The sequence below is a fragment of the Cyprinodon tularosa genome, unplaced genomic scaffold, assembly GCF_016077235.1.
Source record: "Cyprinodon tularosa strain WSP-4 unplaced genomic scaffold, ASM1607723v1 ctg140, whole genome shotgun sequence".
NCBI lineage: Eukaryota > Metazoa > Chordata > Actinopteri > Cyprinodontiformes > Cyprinodontidae > Cyprinodon > Cyprinodon tularosa.
Window position 1 is genome coordinate 812,143 of NW_024038221.1, and position 14,998 is coordinate 827,140.

Sequence of the window (14,998 nt, forward strand, 5' to 3'; positions counted from 1 at the left end):
GTCAGTCAATAAATCAATCCATCTTTTTAAATGTTTTTACCTGCGTTTCCTTCATGTTCAGATTAAACATCTGAGAATAGTTTTCACTACTAATTCAGAGTGAAATGTTATTCCTTCAACCCAAGGAACTAATCCACATTTCCGATTTATAAAAAATGTCTCATTGGCTGCATCTGGTAAACCTCTTCATAAAGAATTTCTGCATTCAACTAACATTGACATTACAGATGCTGTGGATAAAAGTGGGAGTTTTTTTTTCCTCTGTGTTTTGGGTTATGTCAGCAGAAGTACAGTAGGATTGGTGGTTTCATTTTGAATGCAGATCCCATTGGTTGATCCCATTGAATTTTATGTTATTATACTATGAGAGCAATTATCATACTGGCCTGTGCCTGCTCGCTGTTTTTTGTCATCCTGTCAGTTGTCTGTCATTAGGCTCTCGTATGTGAATACCTTAAGGTATGATAATGATTTATAGTCACTCCCGCTAATATAAAGCTGCAGCCAATATAAACCAGCACTGTGCTTAGTGTTAAAAGATGTCGCTGATTTATAACATTGTGTTTTCTCTTGGAGTTACCTTAGAAGTTTCCATGTTACTGTTTTTTTTATTTCTGTCATGCTTTCCAAGTCCGCCCCCCGAATTCATTTATCTCTAAGTTTCTTTCTCCCTATCAATTTCCCTATTATTCTTCCTCGAAAGTTTTGTCTGGATTATTTGTGAATGGGTTGGATTAGAAGTCATTATGTAGACTCCCAATGTTTCCCTTTACCTAAATTTGAGAATAACTTTGAATGACCCTGTTTATGGACAGGAAAATAAACCTTCCTTAAGTACAAACATTTCATTCTATAAGATTAGAGGAGAAAGCGGATTGATGAAGATAAATGGATGGCAGAATTATCTATCATCCCTAATTTTCTGTACTTGTGTGTCTTTCATCTCTTTAAGACATAAATATTATGCTGTAAAAATGTTGGGTTTGTAAAAATGTTCCAGATAACCCCTCAGTTAGGTCAGTTTTCCAGCTAAGCGGGATGGAAGAAGTCTTTGGGAGAGGCCTTAATAACAGAGTGGGAGCACTCATACATCAGTCTTTCTCACCACACCAACCACCCTGGCTCCAAACACAGCCCCCCAGACCATATAACAGCATATTAGTTGCTACAATATGCATAACAGTTTAAATTGAACATTTCTGATTTTTGGTTTAGCATAACCCTCTAAGGCTGCTCTTGTTTCTTGTTTCTCTTCACTCTTTTTTTATTTCCTTTTCCTAATTCCTGAGCCCAGCTCTAATTCCCATAATGCCGTCATTGCAAAGTTGCACCAAAATCTGATAGCTGTATGAGGCCTAAGTTTGTGTCCCTGCCTGATTTTTATCTTCGGACGCCAAATACTGCTGGATGAGGATGAAAGCTGCTCCCACTTAGTTTTCTGTGAACTTCTAAATATGTCCCATTCAATTGAAATTTTAACTCTTTTCAAACTAGCAGTGGTATTCGAGTGAAAATAAAAAGCATTCCTTCCAAGTCAGTTTAGATCATTGTTCATTTCCATGGAAAAGTCCAATAAAAATATTTTTACAGCTCAGTTATTTAAATTCCATTGCTTTAAAGTCATTTAACTGAAGATATAAAGTTTAGATAATCAAGCTGAATTAAGATCTCACCTCCTCTTTCTCATCCTTCCCTGAACAAAATGTTTTACGCAAACACTTTTATAAAGCTGAGGATGATGTCCAAATAAATGACCATACAAGTAATTTAGAATAACTTTATGAAGATATCAAGCAAGGAAAGAGTTCCTCTACAGGCTTTTAAAAAAATTTGATATTGGAATTGGAATTTGATATTAGCATTATGAAATCTGGATGGAAAAAGAATAATATTTTTTCCTGATTATTTACTCCCTATCTAATTTTTCAAAAGGTGATTTCCATCGTCCACCAACTAGTGACTAGTATAATATGTCATATTTAGTTTTATGGTGAACCAGTTGGAACCAATAAAAGATGTGATCCAGTTTGAATTTTAAACATGGACGATGCCCTGCATGCAAAAAAACTGAAAACTTTATCATGCGCTTAAAGTCAGTAGGTTACATGCTGTTCTTAAATATATAAATACACTGGAAAGAGTGACAGGAGTGGGACCTATGCAGGTAGAGAACAAATGTACCCTAAAATAAAAGTGTCTGTTTTAATGTGCCTTTTGAAGTATTTCATAAGTAGTATTACAGAAGTCTGTTTTAAACAGCAAAATTCCAATAAACGAACTAAATTATATTTTAACTAATTAATATTAATTTTTTGCTCTTTTTTGAAAGCGAGTAAATGCACTTAAGAGGAGATGCAAAGAAACATTTGTTAAAGAAAGTGTTGATGTAGCTAATATTTACCGCTGAATCCATTACACTCGGCCCGATTGCAGCACAGTCATCAAAAGCTCGGTCTGTTTCTGATCTTTGATTCACTCTAGTTTGCTACCTCTACTTCCTGTTTATTATTAGCAAGCACAATATCAACATATGGCGACGTCACTAGGGCTGGGCAGCAATTTGAATGTTCAAGAATTGATAAGATTAATACCAATTTAAATTTTATTTTATTTTTTATCTCATCTGATCGTAAATTGGATTGCTAAATTAAAGACTCTTCTTTGCTGGTACCTGAATTACATCACTGTGGTAGTTATGCAACATATTGATACTTACATTTTAAGATAATTCAACAGCAAATAAAAAAAAAGGTGGTTAATGGCTGCTCTAAGCACAATGGAAATGCATTTTTTTAACAAACCTTTTGAAATTTATATTAGTGTTGCGCCAATGCCATGTTTTGGCCCCACTACCCGATACCTGGCTGTGCAGTATTGGCCGATACCGATACCATCTGTTTGTGTATATATATATGAAGAACTGCATACTACTTGTATGTAAAATAATTGCTATCATGGCTTTGTCAAGCTGCTGCCTACCTTTGTGAAGCAGGAAAAAGACAAATACAAAGTGAATCCAATAGCTGTTCTCTTGCCTACCTGGAATAGGTGACAATAGATGAATAAACTTTTTGGCTCTCGAAATGGTATCGGTGCCCTATTTGTTGGTACTCTCCGATACCGATACCACCATTTTAGTGCTGGATCGGGGCCCCACCCGATACTTGTATCGGTATCTGTGCAACACTAATTTGTATGAGTGTCAGTTCAGAATTGGTAGTTTTTTTTAACAGAGGCCAATGCATTATGAATAGCATCATCTGGTTAATTAAAAACATTTTCTTTTTTTTTTTCTTTTTCTTTTCTTTTCTCCATACTTAAAAGATTGGTCAAAATCACTCAAAGTCTATCTTGCAAAAAAGTAAATAAAAGAAAGTGGACATTTATTTCTAGTTTATTTTTTCTTGTGTCTTTTGTCTCTAAAGAGGCTCCCAAATAGCTCAACTTTGATACTGCACTACCATCATTAATAACACAACATCCAGTACTTCCTTCTGTCTCTCTTCCTTGCTTTTCCCATAACTTGCCCCGAATGCTGAGCTCTCAGATTGCTGCTATGCTCGACTTGCTCTGCCTTTAGTGAAACCAGTGAACTGCAGCGCCTCTTCTTTTCTGTCTTTTGTTAACCAAGGTTCTCAAGGCCCCTTAAAGTCCATCAGCTCCACCCCTAAAAAAAAAGAGTAAAATTATACCCACTTTGGGGCCAAGACGTCCTTTGATACCATGTAGTGTTCTGTAAAATCTACATTATTGCACTTTTATTACCATACAACTGTAAACCTTGTGAAAATATGTTGCACCATGTAGTATATGGGATAGAGTTCACTGAGCTCCAGATGAGGGTGATTTTTTGGTGTGTTTTCAGCATCATGATTTTACGGTATATCGGTGACAATAGTGGTAGAAACTGCAACTTCAATTTATTTGGTTGTCAAGACAATGAACATCCTTGCTGACAGGTATAGAGGCCTAAAGCATTTCTTATTAACATCCAGAACAGCTGCAGAGTTGCCACCCTGACACCGAATGTGTGATCTAACACATTATCACCTAATTAATTTGTTTCCGAGTGTCCCGGGGGCAAATTCACAGCATGCTTTTTTCACTGCATCACCTTCTTTTATGACACTGTTATGAAAAGAGACGCCTCTTATTTTGAAAAATGTAAAAGTAGACTTCTGATTTTTTTTCCCTTCAAACGTTTATGTAGGAAAGAAAGAGCTCATAGAAACACAGTTCATATGATTATTTTTTTTACTCATTTTAAAGTTTTGGGGAATCACAAATTTCCTGTAAAAGAGAAACGTTGCTGTAAAATCAGTTCAGCCTTTCATTCATCTACTTAAAGCTCTATCTTGCAGAAAATGAACCACAGACATGCTTCCACTGATAAAATTCAATTTCCTCATAGATATCTGCTTCTTCATCACACAAATATAATGCGATGCTATCTAGGAGCTAGATGTCAGTGTTCAGGTAACCTCAGGGAATCATTTGTTATTAGCTCTGCTGTTTCAGGAGACTTGTCTGTCCTTCATGTTTGGTTTTTTTAATTTGCAGGGAATCACCCATGACCCGCAGCATGGAGAACTATAGCCCACTTTCTCTAGTAATGAAAAGAATCGCTCCACTCAGTCTTCAGTTAGTAATAAAGGAGCATTAGGCCCAAATGGCCAGCTGATAGGCTCCCTGTTGTACACTTGATCCTTTGATCTGCATCAGCAATCCTACACCAACACTACATGTATCTATGGGGTGTTTTTCAGCATTGTGTTTCTCAGCAATATATCTATTTAAATTGAGCTGTTTTTACTTTTTCATCTGGCAGCCATTCATGCTAATTGTCTTCATTTCCTCTGTCTACAGGATCTGAGCTCGCCCAGGACCTCAGTGTACACGCTGCCACCACATGGAACCAAACAGACGGTAAAAAAAAAAAATGCTTTTCTTAATTCTTTTGAACCAACTTGAACATTTTTGTGAAAGGAAACAAAACAATGATGTGCTTTCTGTGGAGCACTGCGCTCTAATCCCACATGTTGATAAAAGACATTCATTGAGTGCCTTAGAACCTGCGCATTGTCCCAGTGTGGCCTGCTGCAGTGAATAACCAGATAACGGAAAGAATTTCAACAGGTGTGGCATTGTTCATATATTTACTGAGAAATAACAGTATTCTACAGAAGTGATCAGAAATGATCTATAACCTTTTTTGTCTTCATTGCACTCTATTTTTATTTTTGTGCCTTATTTATCCTTCATCTTCTATGGGAAGGAACAACCTGCTCTGCAATATTCATATTTTTAACTTAACCTGATTTCCTGTTCAGCTCTATTTACTTTCTAGATTTCCCTTCCACTAAAATTACATTCAGTTTATTTAAATAGTGTCAATTTACAACATACCTCATCCCAAGGTACGTTACAGAGACAATTCAACCAAATCATAGTCAGGTTTCTATCTAAGGAAAACCAGCTGATTGCATCGACTCATTGACCTGAAGGAAATCCCTCACACCAAGCATACTTGTAGTGACAGTGGAGAGGAAAACTCCCTTTTAACAGGAAGAAACCTCCAGCAGAACCAGGCCCAGTGTGAGCGGCCATCTGCCGGGTAGATCTGGGTTCAAGCAGCCATAGAAAATCAACATAGAAGCACTGATTGTAGCCACAAAATGTTTTGCCTTTGTCTTCATTTACTAGAACATCTTGGCAGTGAAATTATTCTTTAGTTCAATATTTAGTCAAACACATCCAGCTCAGTGATATTAAATAGGGAGCCTAACAATGAAAATGGTCAGGTTTGTAAACAGGTTTTGTGAAATTAAGGTCTGTAACTGGTCTGTTTAAACCAATAAATTAACTAAACTAGTGGCGTCCGACCTGGAGGTCTGCATGCTTTAGATGTTCCTAGTTTAACCAGTATCAAATGAAATCATCACCAGTAGGCTTCTGCAGCAGAGGTGGGTAGTGACTTTTTTGTAGTGCCGCACTTTTTACTTTTACTTCAGTTATTTCTTCATAAAATATCAATGCATAATTTTAGAAATCAGATGATTTCTTCTTTTTACTCTTACTTCAATACAATTTTGGGGTACCCTCCGTCTGGTACTGTCCGTCTGCAGTGCATGAATCTGTTGTCTTTTAGCAGGACCACATCTAATAGATGAAAGGTGCTAGTTGATCTGAACTGTTCTGTTTTAAATCTAGCTGGATGTTTTGGCTCCTCTGCAGACACGGGTCTTTGCAGCTTCTAATTACCTTTTTAACAGATTTTCCATCATCCTCCTCGCCAACAACATGATCACCTTGGTAGGGTTATAAACAAAGTTTGCTGTTACTGACATGCTAACGCAAAAATGCATACACACAGACTCAGAAACCTACTTGCTTTTTAACTTACCTTTCTGTGCTTGCTTAAATTGATGCAGCTCGTCCTGGATGTCACAACTCTGCTTTAGTTGTGACATCCATAATCTGGTTTGTAGGTTCCAGTTTTTCAGTTCAGATCATGTGACTCCTTGTGCGGGAGTCATGTGATTGATTTGATTTTGGATATTTATACTAGTAAGGAAGAGTTTAAGTGTGTTAGAATATTTTTTTAAATTATTTTATTTAGTTATTATTGGCACTTTAAAAATAGGCTCTGTGGTACAAGGTGTTTGGAGTTCAGATTTCCAACAAGTTACTGTGAAGGTTTCTGACTTTAAACTGCTATAAAGATACTATATTTGCTTTTTGAATTTTTTTGTTTCTGTTTTTCACCTAAATACAAGCACCCTACGTACCGGCTAAGCTGACCTATGGTTGGGCTCCTCTTATTTTCGTAAAAACATACTGGAACCCTGTTGCAACACTGCAACAGAAAATTGTCAAAGAAATCTGTAACAACTGTTTGAAACGTCATGATGGAAAATTTTAGCAGTTAGACAATGTAACCTTTTAAAAACCCTTTTATACCTTGGTATCTACTTGGATCTGCTCTGAACAGTTGTTACAATAAAGCAATGGGATCCATGAGGACAGGTAGGACTGGCCAAACAATGATTTTTTTTTTTTAGCCGTAACTTTGGAGATGACCAGAAAAGAGACTCTGAGGTTTTTCCTGTAAGCAATACTCTCCACTTCTTTCTTCCATCTGTCTGTATAGATAGAAAATATGCAAGGATGTAGGAGTTAGTTGCGCAGATAAAATGTCAGTTGATTAGATGTTTTCCCGGTATGGAGTAGGACAACTTCCTGTTCTTTTAGGCCTCAGCAGTGCAGACTACCTCTGTATGTGGTCAAGTTATGCGATCTCATGATGCCCACATGATTCCGGGGTTGTCTTTGGTTTCCGTTTCAAATGTTGCTTTTTTAACATTCAACTCACCAAATTGTAACAGTATATCCTGAACTTTAAACCATGATAGTAGCTTACTTTAGCTGGGAGTATATAACATGTAAGGTTTCTGCAATCGATCTTAAGGGTGGCATTTTATTAGGCTAAACTTAAATAAAGAATTTAGCTTAAGATCAACTGAAATTGGCTAATGATGGAAGTCAATCTATGCTCAACCAGTTCAGATAGAAAGTGTCTAGAAAGGAAATCCATTTTTTAGGTGTTAGCTGTTAATGAACTGTTGTAACTTTTAAACTCAAGAGTTTGCTCAAGACACATACTAATAAAAAATGGAGCAAATATGCTCTGTTTTAAACTCTTTAAGGCTGAAACAATTAATTGAATTAATCGTGATTAATTGATTATTGAATGATCTCAACTAATTTAGTAATGAAATAGTTGTTAATTAGAGTGTAGAGACTCTAAAACATACCTTTAGCTGAAAGAGCAACCCACTTAGAGCTGTAATTATACCAAAATTGTTAAAAAAATAATAAAATATAAAAAATAAAATATATATATATATACTGTATATATATATATATATATATATTTTTTTTTTTTTTTTTTTCTAAAAAGTCTTCTTTAAGGAACCTTTTACTGTCCGATTATTAATCCATTAACCGAAAAAATTATTGACAGATTAATCAAAAACAATTATTTGTAGCCCTATAACTCTTAAGTCCAGTTCTCTAATAGAACACAGTCTGGAAATCGTAACCCTCTTTGGCAATCACAGCTGCAGTAAATGCAGACGGGGACTGCTTTTAACAATACTAATTGAACTGATTGTATTAAATGCTAAACAAGAGTCAAAAAGTCAACTTTTAGTTAAGTATTTTCTTAAGCCCTGTCTGACTGAAGAGCTGTGAAACATTTCCTGATATGCCCTAACACTAAAAATGGCTCTAGTTTACATGAATATAACAGCAGAGTTTTTTTCTTCCAGTATGCCTTGTGCTATTAGTTGTGCAAAAAATATAAAGAAATGTAAGATATATGCAAAGAAATTATAGATATATGCTGTCCTTCTTGTACGGATAGCTCCATCCCACAGCCTGGAGGGATTAAGTTAGACAGCTCTATGGCTGAGCTCTTCCAGAATACTTACTTTGGCAATGGAATCTTGGTGCATTTCTGAAATCAATCAATATGCCGATGATCTGATCCAAAACTGTGGAAGCCATCTGGAAAGATTAACTGCCTTAAAGACTCATTTATTTTAGATCAATAAAAAAAAACCTAAGATCTCGTTTTTTGCGATGAAAAGCGACTGTCAACTCTCCTACAGCTGTTCTGATTCTGTCAGGGATGCAGGGATAGCTGAGCCAAATCCACAAAGTTTTCTGGATATTTTTACTAAACTGCTGCACAATGTTATCAGTCAAAATCTGCTCCCAACCTCGGCTTCTCCACGAAACTACCAGGATCCGCCTAAATTCCCACGATGAAATCAAACTTGGAAGATCCGGAGTATGAAACTTTGATGGATGTGACCTTGTATTATAGTTTTTGCTCTTTGTCTGGTTCAGTTTAATTCCACTCTTGCAAAGCCATCACTCCCACAACATCCTTCCCAAGGCACGTACACAAAATAAGCCTTCTTTTTTCTTTCTTTTTTTTAATAAGCGGACAGGCATAAAGGCAAACAGTAGTTTCTGGACATGATTGAGCAGTTCAGCGAATATGATAATTACGCAGAGCAATCAGGGATGTTTAGAAGATCATAAATACAAGGAGGAGAAGATCCAAACAAATCATTGAACCGACTTCGTTTTTCCACAATATAAAACATTTAAACCTATAAAACATTGCGTCACCATTTTGACCGTAGCATCAACATCTGTTTCTGCTCTGATGAATTGGTGATTGTAGCTCTTATGTGGTCTCCAGGGAAAGAAAGTTATGTTTTACCAACAGGGCACAACCTCCTAATGGTGATACAGTATCGGCGTGCATCAGTAGCAGGAACCCAAAACGCTGAAGACACTGGATATGCTAATGAAACGAGGGGCAATGAATTTATTTATTTATCTTGCTTGTTATCTTTTATATTTCTCTACTGGAGAAGGATTTACGTTTTACTAAATTGACCTTAATTTACAGGAGACTTAAAAAGGTATATCTACACAAAGTAGTCACTTTAGTAATTCAATCAAGAAAGTCTGAATGTTTTTAGTCATTCTATTTATGTGATTTTATGTTAACATTAACTTGTGAGTCATTAAAATTAAGTTGTTTTTTTTTTATGAAAATCCTAATGTTACATTAACTCTGTGGTTTCCAAAATGGGGGGACTCTACCTGTGAGAATGGAAGCATTCTAATTGAGTGGAATGGGAGCATAAAAATAAATTGACTAAAAGACAGAGCTATTAAAAAAAAAGGGTTTTATGCCATCGTTAAATTCAGTTTAAGCATAAAATAAACAGTTAAACTTGGTGTAGTGTGTTTGTGATTTAAAGAAGATTGTAGTTTATTTTATTGCAATATGTAATTTACTGCAATTGACTTGGGCGGTGTGAAAACTGTCTTGTAAACAAAAGAGGGGCCCAGTAAGAAAAAGTTGGGAATTACTGTGTAAGTGCTATAAAATAAGGATTTTTAAAACAGGAATGTTAATGTTAAAGCTGCTGATGTTTAGCTCATGCTAAAATTAATAGATATTCACAGAGCAGGCCTACTGTATCCAGTTATAATGATGGAAGGGTGAGTGGAAGTTAACAATCATTTGGAGAAGATTTACTACATGCGACCGGTTAACGCAATGGGTTAGTGGCAGATAAAGGTTAGGGTTTCTGCTAGGGCTAAAACAATGAATCAGATTAAACATGATTAATCAGTTATTGAAATAATCATTAGCTAATATAGTAATGGATGAATCATTAACTGGAGAGTAGAGACTCTAAAAGGGAAACCATCTTAGACCAGTAACTACACCAAAATTGTAGAAAAATGTATAAACATTTTACATTTAAGATAAAACAAATCTTTTTCGTCAAGTGGAAAAATAAAAAAATCTTCTTTAAGCAATCTTTGGCTATCTGATTATTATTCAATTAATCGAAAAAACTGCAATGTGAAGTTTTCAGTCATATTGATTTTGGAGCCTCATCCCAGCTTGTATTACTTGCTGCATGTTATTAAAGGCAAAATTATTGTTCCCACCTATCTAGATTATTTTAAATCATTAATTTAGAAACAATGGTGGAAAGTACCAATAAATGGTTGAATGAGCATGATTTCCCAGTGCATGATTAAGGAGCAAATTGGCCTTCCCTATACCACAGGCAAACTATGGTCTGCTGTCAACAGAAAGATGAGAAACAGCATCAGCAGTACAAACCAGCACGGATCTGACAGCAACTTGGGATTTATTAATGCCACTGCAGAACCACAAGGTGATCCTGATTATTCCTCTCTGCATTAATGGAATAAAGTATTTAGAATAGTCCAATCATACACCGTTATCGTAAATGGAGAACAAAGGTTGAAGTGTTTATTTGTGTGTAATTACTCAACATAGATGTTTCACTGATTGAATGAATCCTGAACATCGAGAAAATTGTGATGCACATAAATGTAAGGATGTTTAGTTAGCTGAACAGTTTCGGGTTTCTGAGCCTTCCTGAAAAGATCCGTTCCAAAGCTTTTCTGTATGTCTGCTATTATAAACATACACGTTTCCATACAGAATACAGTTTCAGCGGTGAAATGAAGAGGTACCTCCGAGCACATGTAGCTCTGTGTCCCACGGTTGTGCCAGTGCACGCTTGTTTATGTTTTTTCTGCCCGCACGTGAGCGTTTGATTGCACAAAAGTACAGCGAGGGGAAAATGTGGGCCGATGACAGGGAACCATTTTAGTCACCAGCCACATTAAAGGGACAATCCTCAGCAAAGGTTTAAGTTTCAACCTGCCCCCTGTGCCAAATACCACAACACTCACCACGAGACAATTACATACAGAGGCTTAGTTACACAGACACATGTTCCTCCTCTACACCTCTCTTTTGTCTATTTGTTTCCTTTATTTTGCTTAATTGGCAGTAGTTATAACGGCTAATGAAGTCTACAGAAAGACTGCTCCAAAAATCATTTTCTTTTCCATCAACCAGACTAATGAAACACCATTACAGTGACTCAGTGTTTTGACCTTCCTGCCTTCTGGCAAAACACCTTGTCTCGTTTAGAAGTATGTGTGTTTTCAGATGCAATACTCTGTTAAACATGGAGTAGGCAGGATTCAGTCCTCTGAATGTTGACTGTACATGTAAGCACAGATTCTCTGCAGACCTCCATGCCTTTTTGTTGATGGTTTGGCACTCACATCACAGAGACCCAGGACTAAGCATGCACAGATCAACTGTCATATACCCTCATCAGGATGAATGCTGCACCCATTGCAGCTGACCTTTATCTGTACCCATCAGTGGGTAGTTTGAATACTGTACAATGTGTTTGTGTTGTTTCCACAATAGAGGACTACAGTGCAACAGATAGCTTGTAAGAGCATGTCTGATAAGAAATGCACATAAGTTCCAACAACCAGAATGGCACTTCTTTTTCTGTGGTCGCACCTAAAGTAACAACACACTGAAATAGCCGTTAAACTTAAGACATTGTTCCAGACGGAGGAAATAATAAAGCGGTTAAAAAGTATTTGCATGTTTTTCTAAAGTCCTATGAATGCTTTAAACCACCTAATAAGCCTTCATTTGGCCTCAGTGAAACTATTTTTAGAGTCCTGCTAAAAGTTAGTGTGCCTCAACTCATAAGGCTGTACAGTTCTTATTAAAATGTGAATGAAAAACATCTCCAGTCCCCCTGATGTCTGCATGGTTCCACAGTGTACCAAGTGAAGACTGTAAATTCTAAAACTTTATTTGGAATAAAAGGTCAATGTCACAAAAAGTCCAGAAGGGATACAGATCCTTCTATTTAGTTTTATAGGCATAAGAAAGATAAGATAAAAACAAGAACTGCATTGTCTTTCTAAAGTGCCTTGAGATGACATGTGTTGTGAATTGGCACTAAATAAATAAACTATTGAACTGAATTGAAGAACATCATTAAAATTTAGGAGAGATTTCCTTCTATGATTTTGACATTTTAACTGACGACCAAATATGGCTTCTCAATATTTTTTATAAATGTAATTATAATCTCTAACCAATCAGTGCCTCTTTAAGCAGTCTCTGGTTGCTGTATATGGAGGTCATATGTTCAGCTTAGAAATGCTTATACAGTAAATTTCTATAATTTATACATTTTCAAAGCAGGTAAAATGTGCCTGAAAGGCAGGAATTGAACCATTGTCAGTATAACATGTCTGGTGTGTGACTGCGCTAGCTACACATCCCTTTAGGTAAACAAACAGAAAATAAATAACTCCTGATGGAAAACTTTAGACCAGTTAAAAATGGGAAGATTGCACATTTTCCACTGTTGGATCTTAAGGAGGATCTACAGTAAGTAGAGCTTACAAATGCAAATAAAAAAGAAATGGGAGTGGAAATTTATGGCAATTTATTGCAAACGATCATTCAAGGGAAATAAGTCTGTTTATTAGCCAATCAAAAGTTTAAGACCATAGCATATAAAATCTTTGCAAAAATTTGAATTCGGTGCCATTTCTCTCTTTGAATGTGGTCAGATTTTTGAGCTGCATAAACAAGGGCTCTCACAGCGTGCCGTTGCTGCTGAGGTTGGACACAGTAAAACGGTAATTTTTAGTTTCTTAAATGTTCCTGAAGGTTATAGAACAACAAAGTCAAGTGGTAGACCACAAAAAGAATTTCATTGGGTCTTAACTGGAGGATCCATCTGGCTGGCAGTCGAGACATGGGATGATCCTCCGTCCAAATTAAGCTGGTTCCTGGTGCCAAATGCCATCCCATAACCGGCAGATGACATTTTCAGCAGAAGGGCTTTTGGAACAAACAATGTCTTCAAAGGCCTCGTCTTTTACCAGACAAAATCGGGCATTTGGATTTTGCTCAAGAGCACATGGAACGTTGAAAGGTGGACGATGGTTTCATTTTCTGAGGAGAACAAATAAAAATCTGACGATACTGATGGCTTGTGGATTTACTAGCATGACAAGGGGTTTCCTTCTGGGGCACAATAGAGCTTCAGGATGTGCAGAGGCGTCTGGCAGCTGGCCATCAGGCACCTCTGCACAACCTGAAGCACAAACTGTGGAGATATTGCGGCGGGTACCCTCATTGCAGAAGGCAATTGTCTGCGTTGTAATGGATTGCCAACACTGTAGTTCACAACGCCCACCTTACAAGGGACTTTTTCCAAAGAAAGAAAATCACATTTATGGACAATCCTGCATGTTCCCCTGATCTTGATCACTTTGGTATTGTAAGGGAGATTTTTACAAATGGACACCAGTTTACAGAAAGCGGATGCCCTCCATGAAGCCATCTTTCCTTCTCTATAACCTTCTAGAAACACTAGCATCAAGCATTTCAAAACAAGAATAGCCCAGCTACTCAATAATAATCCTTTCTACATGCAATTGCTTTACATCATTAACTACTTTACAGCATTAGCAAAGTATCTGTAGTCAGGCGGTTTTTCTGTAGCCAGCATTTTGTGATGGTCTTTTTGCATGCAGCCAGCAGCTCTTTTAAAGGTTAATTATTAGTTTTATTAAAGCCATTCGGCATAATTCCAGGGTAGAAAGCTGTGATTAGTAAGCTGACAGCGTAATGCAGGATCTTTGGAATAATGTTTGCCACTTCCTTCCACAAAATCTAGCTGTTGAGGAAATACCAAAATATACTGGCTTGATCTACAGGGATACATCCATATTTGCTAACCTGTTTGCACTTTTGCATGAGAGTAATCAACACTGACACAAAAAAAAATTGGACAGATTTTTTTTAAAACAAATGCTCTCCCACATCCAGCAGTTAGTGGACCCTGACTCTGTCTCCTAGACATTCAGCCACTTGTCTTCTGGTATAACAATGTTAGACAAAGTAATGTTTTAGAAAGGTGAATGGGTGAAATCCCCGCCACTCCTTCACACGGACAAAAAAAGAAACAGTTTTAGTAAATGTTTTGTAACCACATTTTCCTCATATAGATATGAATTATATATAAATATGAATATTATAAATATAAATTTTAATAATACTGGAAAATTCAATTAAAAGAAAATGCAGGAATGACCTATTAATCCTTTATTTTTGAATGCAATACAATAAAAAATATTCCGTGATAGATATAGATCCTGACAAATTTATCCTCTCTTTAAATGGCTAACACTATTCACAGTAGGACTGGGCGATATGACTTCAAATCAATATCATGATAAATCTGGCAGTTTTACCTCGATAACGATAAATGCATGATAAATGCTTCGGCTCCTCTATCGGAAATAAAGGCACGTGCAGGAAATGTAATGGATCAATTTATAATTTGCTTTTCAATAAATTACTTTACACATTACTTATCATTAAATATTTAATTTGTGTACCCATTCAGGTTTGAACATTTAACAATGTTTGATAGAACAGGAGAAAAATGTCACCTCTCTTCTTTGCTCTTGCTCGGCTCCACGGGTTTAAGTAATGTAATTTCATTTACAGCTGTGTTAGACG

General features: G+C 36.5%; 1 protein-coding gene across 1 annotated transcript in view; it reads left to right on the forward strand.

Moving 5' to 3' along the window:
• The window catches only part of ror1 (receptor tyrosine kinase-like orphan receptor 1), a 168,975-nt gene that overhangs the window by 102,122 nt on the left and 51,855 nt on the right, over window positions 1-14,998 (forward strand). Inside the window, exon 2 of the mRNA XM_038278374.1 lies at window positions 4,867-4,926. Coding sequence (XP_038134302.1) covers window positions 4,867-4,926 — 60 coding nt within the window. The remainder of the gene's footprint in view (window positions 1-4,866; window positions 4,927-14,998) is intronic.